The sequence below is a fragment of the Scyliorhinus torazame genome, chromosome 10 (genome assembly GCF_047496885.1).
Source record: "Scyliorhinus torazame isolate Kashiwa2021f chromosome 10, sScyTor2.1, whole genome shotgun sequence".
In the NCBI taxonomy this organism is placed as follows: Eukaryota; Metazoa; Chordata; class Chondrichthyes; order Carcharhiniformes; family Scyliorhinidae; genus Scyliorhinus; species Scyliorhinus torazame.
This window is the reverse complement of record NC_092716.1, coordinates 97,334,935-97,350,444: the sequence shown is the minus strand read 5'-3', so window position 1 is coordinate 97,350,444 and position 15,510 is coordinate 97,334,935. Positions and strand designations below refer to the sequence as shown.

The following is a 15,510-nucleotide window of genomic DNA, read 5'->3' as shown; positions in this document are numbered from 1 at the left end:
CAAAGCATTCAGTGGTCTCTCAGTTTCTGTTCTGCTTCTTTGTAAAATTATCCCCAAGAAGCATCCAAAAGCCTTTGCTGGGATACTACAAACACCCTGCTTGGTAATAAACACACGGGGTTTAATTTCTGCAGAGTGTGGGGTTTACCCGATTTCCCGCTGTTGACTCTGGGAGGGAAATCCTGCAGGAATGGCACAGACGGGGATTGAAACCGTTTCTCCAAGAGATTGCTGCAATCCGAGGAAATGGTTAAAAATCTGAAACTGGCTGAGAACAGGATCCTAGTGTGATGGAGAGCTACCAAAAATCTTTGTTTAGAGTGACACATGAAAGTTGTCTACTTCGGCAATGTACCAGAAGCCTGCAGTAACAGTAAAATGCAACCAAGCTAGAACACTGGCTGCAACTGAAGGACTAAATCCCATTAAAACAAAAATCTGGAACCGACATTATAAATGACTCTGATTATTTGAGGGGTGTCCTCACTTGGGGGGGGTGTGGGGTAATGCTCATTTTGTGTGTGGGTGGGGGTGATGCTCATGGGTGAGGGGCGACGGGGACCCACAAGCTCAGCTCCCCAGTGATGAAAAGAATTCCCAAAAGCGAACAAATTCCCCTCGCGTGCACATTTAGCCGCGTGTTTCCCAGCACTCGCAGTGCCGAGAAATACATGACCATTCAACGTGACTTGAATTGAATAAGGGGCCTGAATGGGAAATGTGTGGCTGAGGCCGTATATAGCCCCGTTTTTTTACAATGGGGTGCTCCGCTCGCCGGAACTCCCCTTTGTAACAAGAGATTTGGACGTCCCGATCTCCAAGGCCCCCAAAACAATCCCTGCACCACCCTGCCCGAAGGGCATGCAGCTGGGGGCCTCACATCCCCTTGGAGACCCCCACGAGTGCTGTTCCGTCCGGTCCCTGTTGCGGGGACCAGTGCAGAACGGCACTCACCCAAGGTCTCTGAGGGGAAGTATTTTGATCCCAAAGCCTTAGGTACCTTGGGAATATGCACATTAGAGTGAGGCTTACTGCCTTGCACTAATATGCAGATTTGCCAAAAATTGATCCCGTCCATTGTGGGCGGGATTCACCTACCTCGCAACATCTCTAGAGATCAGGTTGAATCTCGCGAGGCATTGCGGGCCCGGGTAGATCCTGTGAGCGGAACCTCCTGACTTTCAAATGCCACGTTGCGTCGCGCAAGCTGCTTTTCTGCCGCAACGTGGCCGTAGGATCCCCTCCTAAGTATCGTTAGATAGCGTTGGGGAACTCACGGCAGAGCTGATGGGAAACTCCCAGCAAACCCGCCACAAATGACACTTACATTAAAGCATGCCCTTGGAATGCATTTTCAATAACAGATTTGATACTTTTGTTGGAAAACTAATTTTGTACAAATCTTAGCCAGAGCTTTTGTTTTCCCAGGTGATCTCTGGCTTTTAGGAATCTATCAGAAGTAGCAACCTTCTTGTATTGCTTCACAGCCAATGAAATCCTATTGAAGTGTTGCGCGTGATTTAGTGGAAGCGTTCCTAAGTGTGGTAGTGAGCGGGAATTGCCGCGAGCTCCCGACGCTTGGCACGGCGAGGCCTTCACCGCTCCAAAACGTTAATTGGCTGACTTAACAAAACCCAACGGGATTCACGCCACAAATCATGGTTTGCCCGGGACCGCACTCGCCAGCTCCCGCTAACAAGTGACAGCAGCACTCCAACTGCTCCTGCACAGCCAACCCCACTCTGCACGCAGCCATGCCGCCACGGAGACCAGCCCCACGTTTGGTGACGACAATCTGGGACTACTATTGGACACGGTGGAGAGGAGACAGGGTGCTCTGATCCCCCGAGGGGCCAGGAGGGCCAGCCACAGAGCAGCTACCACAGCCTGGGCTGCAACCGTCAGATCAGGGAACGTGACCAGAGGACTGGCACCCAATGACGTAAGGAGGTCAATGATCTGCACCGGTCCATTCGGATGAGTTTGCACTGGACCCCAGATTCCCCCTCCCCTTCCAACCACATAATCTCCCCCATCTATACTCCCCCCATACTGCCCCCCCGTGAGTAACCACGTGTGCGGCTAACAATACCCACCCTGTGTCACCTCATGTGAAGTAGGCCCACAACCGATGGGAGAGGGCCCAGGCAGGATGCAGGGTGCAGGACATCAGAGTCCTCGGCCCCTATGAAGAACGGGCCCTGGAGGATATGGGAGTGGCCGAGAACAGATCGGTCACGAACAACGTCGCAGAGGCAAGGGTCCCCCGGCCACCACCGATATGACCTGTCAAATGCGAGTTGTTAATGCCATGCAGACTGTCCCATCCTTCCCATTGACCATGTGTTCATTCTCCCACTGGACCTCCAGCCGGTGGCGTCAGCCCATCAGGGGTGGTCCCCACTCCCCGCCTCCCATGAGAACACCTCGGAGGAGAGCTCCAAGGATGCCACCATAATAGTCGCAGCACAGCTGTCATCCCCACTCTCCACCAGCACAGAGACATACACATCTGTGGGCAACGGTAGTGGTCATGCTTCTGGGGCACGATCTGGTAAGCAGCACACAGTTTCTGATGCACATCAGGTGGAGGCAGGAATGGGCAGGCGAGATAGCAGTCAGAGATCTACTGGATTGCAGGACCCAGCTGGTGCCCAGCACCTCGAGGCTTTGTCGTGCTGCCGCTACCACCTTCTCCACCGTCTGGCCGGCTGGCATGCTAGCAGCACCACCCAGCGAGTTGCGCTGGGTCCAAAATATCGCCCATACCGTAAAATGGTGGTGAGGAATTGGGAGAGGCTGTGAAACTGATAACCAACGGTGTCTTCCACCCCGGGGCTCTCCAGACCGCCCACCAGTGCTCCCGCCCCGCCACCATCAGCACACCCTGCCCACGTAGCCCCGGCTGCAGCGGGGTCCCCTGCTCACCGGACCCCTCACCCTGTACCCCAGACACCCGCATGTAACGGTACCTGGATTGGGCGCAGTGCCCCTACCCGGTGCACTCACACACCCTCCAGCTGTGGTTATGTTCCCGGTGCTGGGGTCAAGCCACTCTGTCGTCGGATGTTGGACGCTGCGTCCATGGTGTTGCTTCCTGCAGTGTTCAAGCACTGTGTCCAGGTATCGCAGTATAATTGGGATGCTAGGAATTAACCCTCTATATGCTACATGCTCCGCAGACTGTGCGGAGTCTGCACATCCTCCCCGTGGGTGCGTGGGTTTCCTCCGGGTGCTCCGGTTTCCTCCCACATTCCAAAGATGTGCAGGTTAGGTGGATTGGCCATGATAAATTGCCCTTAGTGTCCAAAATTGCCCTTAGTGTTGGGTGGGGTTACTGGGTTATGGGGATAGGGTGGAGGTATTGACCTTGGGTAGGGTGCTCTTTCCAAGAGCCGGTGCAGACTCGATGGGCCGAATGGCCTCCTTCTGCACTGTAAATTCTATGAAAAAAACCCAAAAACATGGCATGTCTACCCACCGGGATCCACTTGGGAATTGTGAGGTGCTCACTTAACTATGATTGCCAATTCCCAATTAGCAATAGCCTTCAGCCACGCAGCCAAGGGTCTCCGTGGTCAGTGGGAGTCGTGGGTGGTCGGTGGGACAGACAAGGACTAAGCTTGCCCCCGGAACAGGTAAACACGCCCAGGGGTTGGCACGGCGGACCCGCAGGCGATTAGAACCCCCCAGCCGAGACAATAGGCGACCAACCCCCTTGCTGTGTAACGCCCACCGCTCATGGTGACCCACCCTGACCAAGGCTTTCCCCAGTGTTCCTCCCCCACCCCTTCCGAGCACCAGGGCAACAAACCCACTGCCCCCGGGGTCTTTGCTACTCATAAAATCATAGAATTTACAGTGCAGAAGTGGCCATTCAGCCCATTGAGTCTGCACCGGCCCTTGGAAAGAACACCCTACTTAAGCCCACACCTCCACTCTTTCCCTGTAACCCCTCCTAACCTTTTTGGATACTAAGGACAATTTATCATGGCCAATCCACCTAACCTGCATATCTTTGGGTTGTGGGAGGAAACCGGAGCACCCGGAAGAAACCCACGTAGACACGGGGAGAATGTGCAGACTCCGCACAGACAGTAACCCAAGCCGGGAATCGAACCTGGGACCCTGGAGCTGTGAAGCTACAGTGCTAAACACTGTGCTACAGTGCCGCCAACTCGGGTCCCCGCAGTAACTCCTCCACCAGTTTCAAGTTTTAAAAAAGGAGTGCTAATCACCGCCCGCGTGGCCACTTGCTGGGGAGATCCTTTAGATAACGGGAGGTCGTTAGATAGTGGTTTGCTCCTGTTAATTGTATGGAGATTGGCCTTAAGTGGTGAATATTAGTTTCTTGCCACGCTAAGCGAAATCCGGATTTTGCCAAGGGGGGTGGGTTGGTTAGTTCGTGAACGGATCGGCACCCGGCCCTCTTCGCGTTTTTGGCCTCTCCCGCTATTTAACAGCCTCATCGCGCTCTCGCTTAAGCGCAATGCGCCACTAAATAGCGCCCATAGTTATGGTTGTAATGTAGAGAACCACAGCTGTCAAACTATACAAGAAAGCTCCAACAAACAGCAAAATTAATGGCTAGATAATCAGTTCTTTATCATGTAGATTGAAAGACAAATATTAGCCACCACACCTAAAAAGCTCTTCTTTGGACAGTCGTGTTTGAGATAGTTCACTGCCTCCTGATGGGGCTTGGGTTTACCATCACACCTGAAAGTTGACAGTGCTGACAGTGCAGTGCCCCAACATCCTCTGAAGTGTCCCTCATCATGAAGAAAATGGTTAAAGTTTTCCTTCAAAGTTTAACTTTTTATGTTTAACTAAATCTCCAATCTGCTTAAAAACATGCCCACCTTATCTTGAATGCTGCTTACATTTTCTAACACCTCTGACTGAATTCCCACTAAATTATCAAGAGGAATTGGGAATTACTTGTCTCATAACTAGCATAATTTGCTCCTACTACTTGAAGGGGAGTGAATGAGAAGAGGGCAAAATCTATTTTGGGTTCTGTTGATGGACCCATGTCCTGTCATTTCCTAGATTATTAAAATGTCTCCTCACATTTCTCGCTCATAAATAAACCACATTCTTGTTGTATTTCCAGACACAAGTGCCTTGAAAATAACCCTTTTGAATGTTGAGAATACAAAGCCTCAAATGTTAACTTTCAAAGAATGCATGTTCAAGCCATAGAATTTCAAAATTAATTACCAAATGAATCCAATTGCCATTTTTCAGGCTTGTGTGCTCCCTTCCCATTCACCCCAATACATGCGGAGGTAACCTAGTTACCTGTGTACTCAGGGAAGCAGATCTTTAATGGAGATTTCTTAATTTTATCCTCAAATATGTCCTTCTTGTTGAGAAAGAGGATGATGGAAGTATCTGTAAACCATTTGTTGTTACAGATACTGTCGAATAACTTCAACGACTCATGCATGCGATTCTGAAACAAAGAACGCCCTTTGTTATGGCATGCACTCAGCATCAAACCATAGCAATTCTATCTTGACAGCTCAGATCTAATTTTACCATTTTTATATTAAATCGAGGGTTAATTACAGAAGGTCAACGCTACCAACATTTTTCACATAATGTTACAAGTGCATCTACTTAAAACAAATCATTTTATTTTACGGTATAAATCATGCACCATGCATGTATTTGGAACTAGAGCTGAAGACTTGCTGCCTTTTTCTATTTCTAGGCTCAGAATCCATGCAACCACAGCAGTGGAAAACATTAACTGGATACATTAACCAAGGATGTCAAGAGATCCTTGAATTAATCCGGACTTGAAAACAGACGGTGATTGACCTCTTCCCGACCTTTGAATCTTTGCCATGATCTTTTTGTTTTAGTAGCTGCAATGGCTTAAAAGATAGATTTTGATAGGCTGGAGTGATGGAACTGACAGATTAAGAAGTCTGTTGCCTATTTGAACACCCCAATGTCAGGTCATGAAGACATGAGCTAAAAGAAAGGCTATCAAATGCATGAAAAGCGTAAAAAAGATGCATTGCATTTTATAGGGCATATGTTGAGGCAAAGTGAAAAACAGGAATTTTTTTTTTAGAAAAGACTCGTACATCTTCAACATGGCAAATGGCGGTGGGAGGAGCTCGCTCAAAAAAAGGTCCCGGCCAGAGGTCACACTGCTGTTTTCAATTCTTGGTCAAGAGAAGCTTCATACCTGCCAATTTGGGTTGGTGTCTGAAAATCTCATTATTAGCATTTTGTTTGCAACAGTCAGCCGGTGGCGGAATGGTGTCATGAGGCTGTAGCGTGAGGCTGGAGCTGGAAGGCTGCCTCCTTCCCCCAGGGACGTGATACCAGAGAGCAGACAAAAGGAGGATGAAGCACACCCAAAGTCATGGGATGGTCACACGGCATTGAAGGCACACTGTTATGTCACAGTGCAATCCAAAAAAATATCACTAGCATCAATGCAGCATGCCCCAAATGGGCGTCTCTTTACATAATGAATAGAGTGGAATTTAGCCTGTAACCATTGAAAGTTCACACAAATAGAACGTTTGATTGCATTTTACTTCTAGAGATTATCAGTATGGCTAAAAAAAACAGTTTTACAGTTTCAGCTATACCATTCAATGATTGTCCGAGCTCCTAAGTATTGACACCACTTTACTTCAGTGTTGCCACCTTGTGTTCATCACATAGGAATGCAAAAATCTATTTCACTCTTGCACATACCATCCACTCCAAACTCTGTTACTTTCCCTTTAATGGAAATCGCAATGAGAAAAAGCTACCCTGGTCTCACATTCCAAGGATCTGTTTACTTGAACAGAACGTTTATGTGCCTGACCAATCAATAATACAAGGAGAAAAGATTTGAAGAGCAGCTCAATGTAGAAATGGATTCTTTCAGTCAGTCGCATGCTGGAAGGGCTGAATGAAATCACTAAGTGATGTGAAGAAAGATAACATTATCAGACCTTCCTGTCAATTTGAATGCTGAAACAATTTGGGGATATTGATTACACATGAATAAATGTTACGATCACACCTTTTTAAAGAAGTAGGAAATCTTAACCTTTCTTTTCAGGTGTTAACAGGTCTTTTAGGTCTGATTTTCAGCATTTTACTAACCCAGCCTTTCCCATTTATCAGACTAATGAATGGTCATTAATACTTTTGTTCATCTATTAATGATATCACTAAATTGGCTGGGTATCTAATTATAATATACTTTTAACCTGTGGCCATAGGGGTCTTTTTTTTTTGGAAAATCTTTTTATTGGCTTTTCTTATATTTATAAACAGTTGTTGCTTATCTACATTACCTTTTTCTTGCCCACGCTAATTTGCTTTATTTTACAGAGAGGTTTGTTTTGTCCTTCATTTGACTAGCTGTACGTACATTTTGCTGCCCTCTGGATCGGTCTATGATACCCCCTCCCCTTCTTCTCCCCCTCCCCATTGGTTTCAGCACTCTTCCTCTTCTCTTGTGGTTTCCCCATTTTAAAAAAGAGTCCGGGGGGGGGGGGGGGGGCTGTGATCGCCTCGGTCCTGGTGGTGATGCGGGCGCCGACCAGTGGGAGGACGGATGGTGAGGTGCGCTGGGGGGAGGGTGTGTGGCACAGGGGCAACTGGAGGGGGGGGGGTCGGGTGGTGGGCCATGGGTGAGGATCCAGCGGGTGCCAGGTCCCGGAAGGAGACTGTATTCTGGCGCCCGTCGGGTACGCCACGTAGGCGTACTGTGGGTTAGCGTGCAGTAGTTGGACCCTTTCGGCCAACAGGTCCGACTTATGGGTCCGCACGTGTTTGCGAAGGAGGACAGGTCCAGGAGCTGCCAGCCATGTTTGGGAGCGAGACCCCGGAGGTGGACTTCCTGGGGAAGGCAAAAAGACGTTCATGGGGGATTTAGTTCGTTGCAGTGCAGAGGAGCGATCGGATGGAGTGGAGCGTGTCGGGGAGTACATCCCGCCAGCGGGAGACTGGGCGATTCTTAGACCGTAGGGCAATCAGTATGGCCTTCCAGACCATCCCGTTCTCCCTCTCCACTTGCCCGTTTCCCCGGGGGTTGTAGCTGGTCGTCCTGCTTGAGGCAATGCCCTTGCTGAGCAGAAACTGACGCAGCTCATAACTCATAAAGGAGGATCCCCGGTCGCTGTGGATGTAAGCGGGGAAACCGAACAGGGTGAAGATGGTGTTGAGTGCTTTAATGACCGTGGCAGAAGTCATATCGGGGCATGGGATGGCGAAGGGAAACCGGGAGTACTCATCGACCACGTTCAGGAAGTACGTGTTTCGTCGGTGGAGGAGAGGGGCCCTTTGAGGTCCACACTGAGGCGCTCAAAGGGGCGGGAGGCCTTCACCCGGTGCGCTCGATCTGGCTGGTAGAAGTGCGGTTTGCACTCTGCACAGACCTGGCAGTCTCTGGTGACAGTCCTGACCTCCTCGATGGAGTAGGGCAGGTTGCGGGCCTTTATGAAATGGAAGAACTGGGGGACCCCCGGGTGACAGAGACCATCGTGTAGAGTCCGGAGTCGGTCCACTTGTGCGCTGGCACATGGACCTCGGGATAGGGCATCGGGGGGCTCGTTGAGCTTACCGGGGCGATAAAAAATTTCATAATTGTAGGTGAAGAGCTCGATCCTCCACCTCAAGATCTTATCGTTTTTGATCTTGCCCCGCTGTGTGTTATTGAACATGAAGGCAACCGACCGTTGGTCAGTGAGGAGAGTGAATGTCCTGCCGGCCAGGTAATGCCTCCAATGCCGCACAGCTTCCACAATGGCTTGGGCCTCCTTTTCGACAGAGGAGTGCCGAATTTCGGAGGCATGGAGGGTGCGGGAAAAGGATGCCATGGGCCTGCCTGCCTGGTTGAGGGTGGTGGCCAGAGCTACGTCCGATGCATCGCTCTCGACCTGAAAAGGGAGGGACTCGTCGACCACGTGCATCGTGGCCTTGGCGATATCTGCCTTGATGCGGTTAAAGGCCTGTCGGGCCTCAGCCGTCAGGGGAAAAACTGTGAACTGAATGAGTGGGTGGGCCTTGTCCGCATAATTAGGGACCCACTGGGCATAATAGGAGAAGAACCCCAGGCATCGTTTCAGGGCCTTGGGGCAGTGGGGGAGGGGGAGTTCCATGAGGGGGCGCATGCGGTCGGAGTCGGGCCCTAGAACTCCATTTTCCACAACATAACCAAGGATGGCTAAGCGGTTGGTGCGGAACACGCACGTCTCCTTATTGTACGTGAGGTTAAGGAGTTTGGCGGTCTGGAGGAATTTTAGGAGGTTAGCGTCATGGTCCTGCTGACCGTGGCCGCAGGTGGTGATGTTGTCTAGGTACGGGAAGGTGGCCCGCAGTCCGTACCGGTCAACCATTCGGTCCATCTCACGTTGGAAGACCGAGACACTGTTAGTGACGCCGAAGGGAACCCTAAGGAAGTGATAGAGGCAGCCATCTGCTTCGAACGCAGTGTATTGGCGGTCCTCCTTGCGGATGGGGAGCTGGTGGTAGGCGGACTTCAGGTCCACTGTGGAAAAGACCCGGTATTGTGCAATCTGATTGACCATATGAGATATGCGTGGGAGGGGGTATGCGTCGAGATGCGTGTACCGACTGATGATCTGACTGTAGTCAATGACCATCCTGTGTTTCTCCCCAGTCTTTACTACAGCCACTTGGGCTCTCCAGGGGCTGTTGCTGGCCTCAATGATACCTTCCCGCAGCAGCCGCTGGACCTCCGACCTGATGAAGGTCCTGTCCTGGGCACTGTACCGTCTGCTCCTGGTGGCTACGGGTTCGCAATCCGGGGTGAGGTTTGCAAACAAGGAAGGTGGATCGACCTTAAGGGTCGTGAGGCCGCAGACGGTGAGGGGGGGTAGGGGTCCGCCGAATTTTAAAGTTAAACTTTGGAGGTGGCATTGGAAGTCCAGACCGATTTACAGAGCAGAGGTTGGGGAGGACGTAGAGCCGGAAGTTGGTGAACTCTACGCCCTGGACGGTGAGGGTCGCGATGCAGTACCCCCGGATTTCCACAGAATGGGATCCGGAGGCCAGGGAGATCTTCTGGGAAACGGGGTGTACCGGGAGCGAGCAGCGCCTTACCATAGTGGGGTGGGTGAAGCTTTCCGTGCTCCTGGAGTCAAATAGGCAGGACGTCTTTTGCCCATCGATTTTAACCGTTGTCGTTGCAGTTGCGAGGTTGTGAGGCCGGGACTGGTCGAGGGTGATCGAGTTGAGCTGCAGCTGATGCTGGGAGGCCCTGGGCTGGTCAGCGGTGGTGGCGGACGATGAGCAGCCAGATGAGCTTCCCGATGAGCAGGGATCCTGAGGCGCCGTCCAAGGCGGCGCCAAAGATGACGGCGCCCACGGGGCTCACATGATGGGTGGCATTAAAGATCGTGGCGCCCAAGGGCCGCACGTGGGGGGGTGTAGGAACACTGGGCCTAGAAACAGCGGCGACCGACCGGGCCTGGCACACGGCAGCAAAATGTCCCTTCTTTCTGCAGCCGTTGCAGGTTGCGCTCCGCGCCGTCGGGCGTGTTTGTTCTGCCCTCAGAAGTAGCATTTGGGCCCCCCGGGGTTGGCTGGCTGCCGCGCAGCGCAGGCTTGCGGTGGGCTGGGGTCGGTAGCTGGTGGGGCCCACGATGCCCATGTGGTGCCCAGCGGTAGGGGGCGTACGACTGGACGTTATGGGAGGCCACTGTTAACGAGTTCGCGAACTGCCTGGTTCCCGCAAGATCAAGTGTACCCCCCTCCAATAGGCGCTGGCGGATGTACGCCGACCCCATGCCCGTAACAAAAGTGTCTCTGATTAAAAGTTCTGTATGCTCGGCTGCCGAAACTGCCTGGCAGTCATTGTTCCTCGCCGGGATGTGTAGGGCACGCCAGAAATCGTCTAGGGACTCACCGGGGAGTTGCTGTCTCGTGGACAGGATGTGCCTGGCGTATAGTTTTAAGACCGGCCAAACGTAATGTCCTTTCAGGAGTTCCATTGCTTCAGAGTAAGTGGGCGCATCCCGGATGAGAGGAAAAATGTCAGGGCTCACCCATGAATAAAGGACCTGGAGCTTCTGAGCGTCCGAGGGTTCTTCAGCAGATGTTCGGAGGTAGCTTTCGAAGCAGGTTAGCCAGTGGTCAAAAGCGGACGTAGCGTTGGCTGCTTGAGGGTTCAGCTGTAGGCGATCAGGCTTGATGCGAAGTTCCATAGTTTTACAATCTTTGCTCAGTAAAGGAGGCCACAAATCTTTGCTCAATAAATTGATGCACTATCAATTACTACAAAGACGAGAGTAGTGAATAATCGAGGCTTTATTGAGCAAAGATGTGTGGCCTCCTGTAGCTACTACCAGAATGGGATGGGAGCAGCCCTGGCGAGCACACACATTTGTACGCCGCCTACTGGGCGGAGCCATCAGGCATGGATTTACCCATGTACCTCTAATACAGGAGTCTTACCGTACTGCATCTAATATACATCTAATGCAGTTAGTGGTGACTACCACACCTACATCTGTCCCAGTTCGTCCTCCCATTTTTGTCTGGTCCCGTCCAGTGGTGTTCGGGCTCTGTCCAGTAGCTGTCCATATATTTTCCCACAGAGCCCCCGCTTCTCGCTGCTTGTGCATATCAGGTCCCCTAGTAGTGTGCTTTCTGGGGCCCAGGGTACCCTACTGTCTCTTTGCGGAGGAAGTGCTTTATTTGGAGGTGTCTCAATTCCTGTCCTTTTGCTAGTTTCCACTTCCTCGTCAGTTTGTCCACTGTCGCCAGTCTGCGCCCTATGGAGAAGTCCCCGATCGTCAATGTGCCCCTGTCCTGCCTCCATCTTTTAAAGGTGGTATTTAGCATGGCTGGGGAGAATCTGTGATTGCCGCAAATGGGGGCCATAGGGGACATTTTGGTTATCCCGAAGTGCTGTTCAACTGGGTCCATGTTCTCAGCGTGGCCGCTACCACTGGGCTCGTTGTGTACCTTGTTGAGGAGGATGGGAGTGCTGCCGTGGCCAGGGCCCGGAGGGTCGTTCCTTTACAGGATGCCTCCTCCATTTGTACCCAATCTGTGTCGGGTTCTTGTACCCATCCCCTCACTTTTTTTGCCGTTGCTGCCCAGTGGTAGTATTGTAGGTTCGGTAGAGCCAGGCCCCCTCTGACTTTCCCACTTTGCAGTGTCGGTTTGGGAATTCTCCCCCGTCCCCCCCCCGCTCCCACAAATGCCATGATTAGACTGTCTACGTTGTGGAATAAGGCCTTGAGGATGAAGATCGGGATGGATCTAAACAGGAAGAGGAACCTTGGCTGTACGTTCATCTTGATCGTCTGCACTCTCCCCGCCAGGGAGAGTGGGAGTGAGCCCTACCGTTGAAGGTCTTTTCTTACTTCCTCCACCAGGCTGGTCAGGATCCACTTGTGGATCTGTGTCCAGTCTCTGGCTATCTGGATCCCCAGGTAGCGGAATCTGTTCTGGGCTGTTTTGAACGGGAGCCCTTCAGCTCTGTCCCTCCCCCTTTTGGGTTCACTGGAAATGCCTCTCCTTTGCCCAGGTTAAGTTTGTAGCCCGAGAAGGTTCCAAACTCTTTCAGTATTTGCAGTATTGCCTTCAGTCCCTCCTGTGGCTTCGAGACATAGAGGAGCTGTTCATCTGCATAGAGTGAGACTCTGTGCTCTCTGTCGCCTCTCCGGATTCCCTTCCAGCTTTTTGCGTCCCGCAGGGCTATCGCCAGGGGTTCGATGGCTAGCACGAACAAGATTGGGGACAGGGGGCAGCCCTGTCTTGTTCCTCTCTGCAACTGGAAGTATTCAGAGCTGGTGGTGTTAGTTTGGACACTCGCTTTGGGAGCATTGTACAGGAGTCTCACCCAGGCGGTGAATCCCGCTCCTAGCCCAAACCGTTCCAGTACCTCGAGGAGATATTTCCATTCGATTCTGTCAAAGGCCTTTTCTGTGTCCAGGGAGACAATCACCTCTGGTGTTCTCTCCCCGGGGGGGGCAGGGTCATTATCACATTCAGCAGCCGCCTGATGTTCGCTGTGAGCTGCCTACCCTTGACAAAGCCGGTTTGGTCCTCTGCGACCACCTCTGGTATGCAGCCCTCCAGCCTTTTGGCCAGGACCTCTGCGAGTATTTTCACATCCACGTTCAGCAGTGAAATGGGTCTGTATGATCCGCATTCCGTCAGGTCTTTATCTTTTTTGGGTATCAGCGAGATTGTGGCCTGCGCTATCTTTGTGGGCAGCATGCCCCCTGCCAGTGAGTCCGCGAACATGTCCCTTAGATGTGGGGCCAGGACTGGTGCGAATCTTTTGTAGAAGTCCGCCGGCAACCTGTCGGGTCCCGGTGCCTTCCCCGCTTGCATGGAGCTGATGCTCTCCATGATTTCTCCCAGGTCTATTGGTGCTTCCAGCTCCCCACCATCTGTCTTCCCCCACCACTGGTAGTTCCAATCTGTCCAGGAACTTTTTCATTCCCACATCCCTGTCGGGGGGGCTCGGAAGTGTACAGTACCCAGTAGAAGGTCTTCAATGCCCGACCGACCTCCTTTGGTTCTGTTACCAGTCTGCCTTTACTATCCTTAACCTGCGCTATTTCCCTCGTGGCTGCCTGCTTTCTCAGCTGGTGAGCCAACAGGCGGCCAGCCTTGTCTCCGTGTTCGTAGAAGGTCCCCCGTGTCTGGTGGAGTTGATACACTGCTTTCCTAGTGAATAGCAGGTCAAAGTCCATTTGTAGCTTTTTCCTCTCCGCCAGCAGCCCTAAGGTCAGGGCCTTGGAGTATTTTCTATCGACTTCCAGAATGGAGTCCACCAGTTGTTGCCTGGCCACCCTCTCTTCCCTATCTCTACTTGCCTGGTCTCTCCTCTGATCACAGCCTTCAGTGCCTCCCAAAACGTAGAGGGTGAGACCTCTCCGTTTTGGTTGTTACTAATGTAATCGCCTATGGCCTGCGATAGTTTTTGGCAGAAAGCCTTGTCAGCCAGGAGGTCCGTGTCCAGCCTCCATGAGGGGTGCTGGGCCCGGCCTGTCTCCAACCTCACATCCATATAATGTGGAGCGTGGTCGGAAATAACGATCGCAGAGTAGTCCGTTCCCGTGATCTCTGGAAGCACCGATTTCCCCACTGCAAAGAAGTCGATACGAGTGTACACCTTGTGCACGTGCGAAAAGAACGAGAACTCCTTTTCTCCCGGGTGCAGGAACCTCCATGGGTCCACTGCCCCCATCTGTTCCATGAAGGCCCCTAGCTGCCTAGCCATACTAGACTTTTTCCCCGATCTGGGGTTTGATCGGTCGGTCAGTGGGTCCAGCACGCGGTTAAAGGCGCCCCCCATAATCAGTCGATGTGGGTCAAGGTCAAGGATTTCTGCCATGGTCTTCTTTATGAATTCTGTGTCGTCCCAGTTGGGAGTGTACACGTTTACCAGTACGACCGGTGCCCCTTCCAGGACACCGCTGACCATGACGTACCGTCCCCCTTGGTCCGTAACTGTCTTGGTTTCCGTAAACCTCGTCCTCTTACTAATTAATATTGCTACTCCCCTAGCCCTCGTCCCGCAGCATGAATGGTATGTCTGTCCCACCCAGCCCTTCCTTACCAGCAGTCGGTCCTTCTCCCTCAGGTGCGTCTCTTGTAGGTAGATTATGTCTGCTTTTAGGCTTTTTAGGTGGGCGAACTCTCTGGATCTTTTCACTGGGCCGTTGAGTCCCCTTACATTCCAGGTAACAATCCTGGTGGGGGTTACTGACCCCCCGGTCCTGTGGGATCACCCATACTTACCTGGTGGACGTGCCCCTGCACTCCGGGGAGTCCCTTTGCTAGCGGGCCGCCGTTCTCACCATGGGGTCGGGCCCCAGCGTTCAGGGGTTTCTCTTTGCCCAGGGGGCACCCAATGTGGCCACCACCCCATTGCCTTTCAATGTAATAATGCAGGAAAAAGGTTTTTAACTAGTCAAGCAGCTCCATCTAAAAGATGCCATGATTAATATACAATGATTCCACCGTGGTGCAATAATCTAATGACTTCCATTTAAGCAATACTAAGGGCGCGATTCTCCGGACAAATTTCCAAGTGCTGTCGCGAGCAGGAATTGCCGCAAGTTTCCCGGCGCTTGGCCCAGCAAGGCCGGCAACATTATTCAACATTAATTGGTCTACTTAACGAGGCCTCACGGGCTTCTCGCCCCGAATGCCAGCTCGCCAACCCCCCACTAACAACGTCGAGCAGCACTTAAGCTGCACTTGCTCAGCCATCTCCAGCCAGCTCGCAATAATGGTGCCGAGGAGACCGGCCCAAGATTCGGGGGCGCTGACCTGGGGAGGCTCCTGGACGCGGTGGAGGCCAGGAGGGATGTCCTGTTCCCCCGAGGGCCCCGGAGGGTGAGCCACAAGGCAGCCAGTGCTGTCTGGGACGAGGTGGCGGCAGCAGTCTGCTCGGGCAGTGTGACCAGCAGGACTGGCCTCCAGTGTCGGAAGAAGGTCAATGACCTACACCGGGCAGCACGAGTGAGTAGATACCAACATTCTACCCCCCAA

The 15,510-nt window shown here is 52.2% G+C and overlaps 1 protein-coding gene across 2 annotated transcripts in view; it reads right to left on the bottom strand.

Annotated features, from left to right (window-relative positions):
* gnao1b (guanine nucleotide binding protein (G protein), alpha activating activity polypeptide O, b) overlaps positions 1-15,510 on the bottom strand; it is a 360,805-nt gene that overhangs the window by 19,142 nt on the left and 326,153 nt on the right. The window contains exon 7 of one of the 2 annotated variants that reach the window (XM_072518466.1): positions 5,305-5,458. The exons of the other annotated variant lie outside the window; for it this stretch is intronic. Within the exon in view, the coding sequence (XP_072374567.1) occupies positions 5,305-5,458 (154 nt within the window). The remainder of the gene's footprint in view (positions 1-5,304; positions 5,459-15,510) is intronic. 2 annotated transcript variants of the gene reach the window in all.